Consider the following 6,000-nt stretch of genomic DNA (forward strand, 5'->3'; position numbering starts at 1 on the left):
ATGGCTGTGTCTGTTCCTGGGGACAGGGATGTTTGGGGACAGTCCTGGGGCCATGGCTGTGTCTGTCCCTGGGGACAGGGATGTGTGGGGACAGTCCTGGGGCCATGGCTGTGTCTGTTCCTGGGGACAGGGATGTTTGGGGACAGTCCTGGGGCCATGGCTGTGTCTGTCCCTGGGGACAGGGATGTGTGGGGACAGTCCTCGGGCCATGGCTGTGTCTGTTCCCAGTCCCCTGCCCCACAGCCCCCGCTCTCCCTGGCCCTGGTGGCTCTGGGTTTGGGGGGTGCAGTGTCCCCGGGGCTGGGGGGGCTCACAGGGTGGCCACAGGCAGCTCTGTCAAACCTCATTTCCTTGATGAAGCACCTGGAGCAAATTGTTTAATGAGCGATTGTTGTCCCTCTCGGGGGAAAACGCTCTGGGCGTTTTGTCACAGTGATTTGGTGGCACTGAGGTGTCACAGGGCTGTGCCTGAGTCCTCTGCCAGGGTTGTCACGTACCTTCTCTTCTAAGCTCGGGATTTTCATCATGCAGAATTACATTATTCCAACGTTTTACTCGAGAAGTGATTATCTTGCTCAGGGAAATGAAATAAATCCCATATTTAAGCACATATTCTGTGCAGGGACTGTAACCCCTCCAAAGATAAGCAGCTTGAGGTAAGATGCTCTGTGGGATGTGCCAGTGCAGAACGTGACTGTCCCTTCCTGTCCCCTCCCCTGGCACCGCGGGCATGGGCAGCCCTGGCAGTGGTGACCAGGACTGGGTGACAGTGACAGGGTGACAGTGACCTGGGTGACCAGGACTGGGTGACAGTGACCTGGGTGACCAGGACTGGGTGACAATAACCTGGGTGACAGTGACCTGGGTGACACTGACCTGAGTGACAGTGACCTCGGTGACAGTGACCTGGGTGACCTCGGTGACAGTGACCTGGGTGACCAGGACTGGATGACACTCACCTGGGTGATAGGGACCTGGGTGACAGTGACCTGGGTGACCAGGACTGGGTGACAGTGATCTGGGTGACAGTGACCTGGGTGACACTGACCTGGGTGACCAGGACTGGGTGACAAGGACACGAGTGACACTGACCTGGGTGACAATGACCTGGGTGACACTGACCTGGGTGACAGTGACCTGGGCTCACCCCAGGACCAGGTCACAGCATTTGGCAGGTCTGGCTGCAGTGGGAACTCTCCAGAGATGTTTAGGACAGAGGTCAAACACACCCTGGGGTGCCTGGGCCCAGTGAGGGGTGTGAGGGGAACATTTCCAGGTTTGTCACTCCTGCTCTGGGCTCCAAACCCCAGTGGGTGCTCCCAGCAATGCTCCAGCTGCATCCCCTGGCCCCAGGGAAACCCTGAGGGTGTCCTGGGTGTGTATGAGGGGCACCTTGGGGTCAGTGACCCCATGGCCTGTGCCCCCCCAATTCCCCACTCACTGATGAGGGGTCTGCAAACCCTCCCGGGGGTCCTGCTCCCCCCAAATCCTGCTGGAGGGGGAGTGCAAGGAGAGCTCTCCCAGCTGGGAGTTGTGGGTCTGCTGCGTGATTAACTGTTAATCCTCTTTGGGAAAACATCACACAGGAGATGTCTTTGCTGGGATTTAATGTCTCCATCCTCAAAGGGATGTGGTGGGTACCTGTAAATGAGCTGTCAGGAAAGGAGCCGGGCAGAAACTCATCCCCTGTCCCCTGTCCTGAGTGCTGGGTGGCCTTGGTGACACTGCGGGGTGTCCCTGCTGCAGGGCAGGGTCAAAGCTGTGTCACCCTGAGCCCAAAGAGGGTTGTGATCACCCTCCAGCACCCCCAGCTCACTCTGCCACCGCCCCGGGCAGGGGGTCCAGCCTGGGGGCTGCTCTCACACCAAGGGGAGGGGTCTGGGGCCTGGCAGTGAGAGGGGAATGGGCTCCAAAGGTGCCCCCCAACCCCCTGAGCAGATGTGGGACTGGGGTCTGGGGAGCCCCTCTGGGCCATTTCCCGTGGGTGTGCTGGGTGGGAAAGGGACCACGGGTGTCCCTGTCACCCCCTGTGCTGTGGGGCTGCACCCAGGGACACTCACTGCCTGTCCCTCCCCGGGGCCACTCTGTGCTGACAGTGACTGACAGGGGTCCTGGGGGGTCCCAAACCCGGCTGGGGGTCCACTCAGTGCCCAAAGGCCCGGCAGAGGTGACACAGGGCAGTGACACAGGGCTCTGGGTACAGCCTGGGACGGGGATGGGATGGGGATGGGATGGGGATGGGATGGGGATGGGATGAGGATGGAGGTGAGGATGGGGATGGGATGGGATGGGATGGGATGGAGGTGAGGATGGAGATGAAGATGGGATGGGGATGGTTTGCTCTGCTGAGGGATGGGGATGGGATGTGAATGGGGATGAGGATGGGATGGGGATGGGGATGGGGATGGGAGGGGATGGGATGTGAATGGGGATGGGATGGGGATGATTTGCTCTGCTGAGGGACGGGGATGGGATGGGGATGGGGATGGGGATGATGATAGAGATGGAGATGGGATGGGGATGGTTTGCTCTGCTGAGGGATGGGGATGGGATGAGGATAGGATGGGGATGGTTTGCTCTGCTGCGGGACGGGGATGCTTTCCCCTCCAAGCCTTTGCTCTGCGGTTTATTCCGCTGTCGGCGCTGGGGGAACAGGATTAACCCCGGCCCTGCTGCGAGCCGGGGGCTGCGGGCGGCGGCTCCGGGACCGGCGATTAACGCGTTAACTCCCTCCCTCCCTCACCGGAGCACAGCGATCATCCTCCCCCTCCCTTTAGTTCCCTTTTTTTTCCTTTCCCCCATAATTAACCCATTTCAACACCGAATGGAGAAAACCTCAGCGATTTTTCCGGGCGGATCTGCCTGAATTCCCTGGGAGCACAAAGGAGGCCGGTGGTTCTCATCCTCCCCATCCATCCATCCCCATCCATCCATCCCCACCCGCAGCTCGGGCGGGGGGATCCCGGAGCCTGTGCCAGCTCTCGGAGCGCTGCCATGGGTGGGAGGTAACGCTGCTGCTGCTGCGCCTGGGTAAAGGACACCGATGGATGCTGCCGCTCCTCAGGGCTCGCTCAGCTCCCAGGGATGCCCGCAGTGATTTAAACCTGGAACCCGCAGCCACACACACACACACACACACACAGAGGCGGCTGCAGAGCGAGCAGAATGAAGAAGGAAGAACCTGGCTCTGATGGATAATTCTGCTTGAGCATCATCATCAGCAGCAGCAGCATCATCTCGGAGAAAAAGCCCCAAAGCGGCGGCAGCGTTACCGTGGGAAATACCTGGGGAGTCCCAGGCCGGGGCTGTGCTGGGGATCTGCAGCGATGCAAGTGTCCATCGCCTGCACCGACCACAACTTGAAGAGGAATGGTGAGGAGAGGCTCATCAGCAAGCAGAACACCACAGCCCCCAACGTAGTGAATGCAGCCCGGGCTAAATTCCGGACAGTGGCTATTATCGCTCGCAGTTTGGGGACATTTACCCCGCAGCACCACATTTCATTAAAAGAATCCACCGCAAAGCAAACGGGCATGAAATATAGGTATGGGCACGGTTTTGGTCTTTGTTCCCCTTTGCCTGCCTGGATGCTCCTGGTTTTGCAGAGCAGCTTTTTCCTCGGGTTATTAATAGATTTTTTTTTTTTTAAACTTGGGTATAACCGGGATGCTTTGGGCTGTTTATGTTTCTGTATTTGTGATTTTTTTTTTTTTTTTTTTTTTTTTTGGTACCAAAACCCCTGCGACGTGGCCAATTGTGTGACAGCGGTGCTAAGATGGTTCCTATTAAGTGTTTCAGTGGAACTAATATCGCTGCTAATGAGCAGGGAAATCAATTAGCCAAGCCTGCTCGGGGCTGGCCGGGGAAAGTTGCTCTGCGGGGTGTTTTGTGTGTGGAGCAGAGGCGTCTCTCTCCGCCCTGGGGGTGGCTCACGGATTTCTCACCCCGTTCACTCGGGGAAGGTGATGAGATCAAAGCCAATTTTAGGCAAAATCTCAGGCGTTCTTATGGAATTGCCTCCTGCTTCTCAGTGGTTTTTATTCCTCCTAATCCAGGCAGGGAAAATCAGGCTGTGAGTTCGGTGTGGAGTGCTCAGTGTGATCAGCTCCTCTGTCCTGCCTTTGGCTGTCAGTGGGAAGGGTGTGTGTGCCTTGGGTGGTGGCTTTTGTCTCTTCAGGGTGTCCCTTTCAGCCCCCCATGGGGATGTTCAGACCAGGGCAAGGGGCCAGCCTGGGCTCTCTGCACCCCAAACCCGAGGTGGAGCTGCTGCTGGCCCGGGAGGGCTCTGTGGAAGGCTCCAGGCAGCTTTATCCAGCCCATGGGACACCAGCTAGGGCTCCCAGACATGCCCAGGGGAGCTGCAGGATGCAGTTTGGTGTCAATGCTGGGTTTGGGGTCCTGGGACAGCTGCAGAGCTGCTCTGAGATCCATCCAGGCGTGGTGCAGGCAGTGCAGGCTGAGCCTGCAGCTCACAGAACAGCAGGGTTAACTCTCCAGGAGCTGCGTGGATGGGGTGCTCAGATGTCATTTTCTGTGGGTTTTTGGGTGGTTGGTCAGTGACAGGGAGGCTTTGCCCCAGTGGGAGCCCAACATTTCCAGCTGTGTGTCCCTGTCCTTCACCATGACCAACTTCCAGCAGGGACTGCACCCTCCTGGCGTGGTGAATCCTCACTGAGCCCGTGGCCAGGGCAGAACTGCTGGGTAAGAAATGTGTCCTGGAGCCAGCTGTCAGCTGGGGTGGCATGGCAGGGACAGTGTCCAGGGGGATCCTGGCAGGGGCAGTGTCCAGGGTGTCCTGGCAAGGGCAGTGTCCAGGGGGGTCCTGGCAAGGGCAGTGTCCAGGGTGTCCTGACAAGGGCAGTGTCCAGGGTGTCCTGGCAAGGGCAGTGTCCAGGGGGGTCCTGGCAGGGGCAGTGTCCAGGGGCAGTGTCCAGGGTGGCCTGGCAGGGGCAGTGTCCAGGGGCAGTGTCCAGGGTGGCCTGGCAGGGGCAGTGTCCAGGGGCATTGTCCAGGGGAATCCTGGCAAGGGCAGTGTCCAGGGGCAGTGTCCAGAGGGATCCTGGCAGGGGCAGTGTCCAGGGGCAGTGTCCAGGGGCAGTGTCCAGGGGCAGTGTCCAGGGTGGCCTGGCAGGGGCAGTGTCCAGGGGCATTGTCCAGGGGAATCCTGGCAAGGGCAGTGTCCAGGGGCAGTGTCCAGGGGCAGTGTCCAGGGGCAGTGTCCAGAGGGATCCTGGCAGGGCAGTGTCCAGAGGCAATGTCCAGGGGCAGTGTCCAGGGGCAGTGTCCAGGGTGGCCTGGCAGGGGCAGTGTCCAGGGGCATTGTCCAGGGGAATCCTGGCAAGGGCAGTGTCCAGGGGCAGTGTCCAGGGACAGTGTCCAGGGGGGTCCTGGCAGGGCAGTGTCCAGAGGCAATGTCCAGGGGCAGTGTCCAGGGGCAGTGTCCAGGGTGGCCTGGCAGGGGCAGTGTCCAGGGGCATTGTCCAGGGGAATCCTGGCAAGGGCAGTGTCCAGGGGCAGTGTCCAGGGGCAGTGTCCAGGGGCAGTGTCCAGAGGGATCCTGGCAGGGCAGTGTCCAGAGGCAATGTCCAGGGGCAGTGTCCAGGGGCAGTGTCCAGGGTGGCCTGGCAGGGGCAGTGTCCAGGGGCATTGTCCAGGGGAATCCTGGCAAGGGCAGTGTCCAGGGGCAGTGTCCAGGGACAGTGTCCAGGGGGGTCCTGGCAGGGGCAGTGTCCAGAGGGATCCTGGCAGGGACAGTGTCCAGGGGCAGTGTCCAGGGGCAGTGTCCAGGCTCCCAGGCACTGCAGTCCAGCCCTGGCCATGGGCAGGGCAGGGTTTGGGGCATGGCAAAAGATCTTGTCCAAAGACAGGACACTCAAAATCAGTGTAACTTGTCCTTTAACCACCTTCCCAGTGCAGCAGTGGCAGCCAGCAGCTCCTGTGACCCCTGACCCCTCTGACAGTCTGATATGAGCTATTGTGCCTCAGTTTCCCCATAAGCTC

At 59.7% G+C, this 6,000-nt stretch overlaps 1 protein-coding gene across 2 annotated transcripts in view; it reads left to right on the plus strand.

The window, feature by feature from the left end:
- The window catches only part of KCNAB1 (potassium voltage-gated channel subfamily A regulatory beta subunit 1), a 62,608-nt gene that overhangs the window by 16,055 nt on the left and 40,553 nt on the right, over positions 1-6,000 (plus strand). The window contains exon 1 of one of the 2 annotated variants that reach the window (XM_083868436.1): positions 2,833-3,544. The exons of the other annotated variant lie outside the window; for it this stretch is intronic. Within the exon in view, the coding sequence (XP_083724562.1) occupies positions 3,327-3,544 (218 nt within the window). The 5' untranslated portion in view covers positions 2,833-3,326. Of the gene's footprint in view, positions 1-2,832; positions 3,545-6,000 lie in introns of those variants that run through there. 2 annotated transcript variants of the gene reach the window in all.

Source organism: Zosterops lateralis, assembly GCF_965231275.1.
Source record: "Zosterops lateralis genome assembly, chromosome: 10".
Taxonomy (NCBI): domain Eukaryota; kingdom Metazoa; phylum Chordata; class Aves; order Passeriformes; family Zosteropidae; genus Zosterops; species Zosterops lateralis.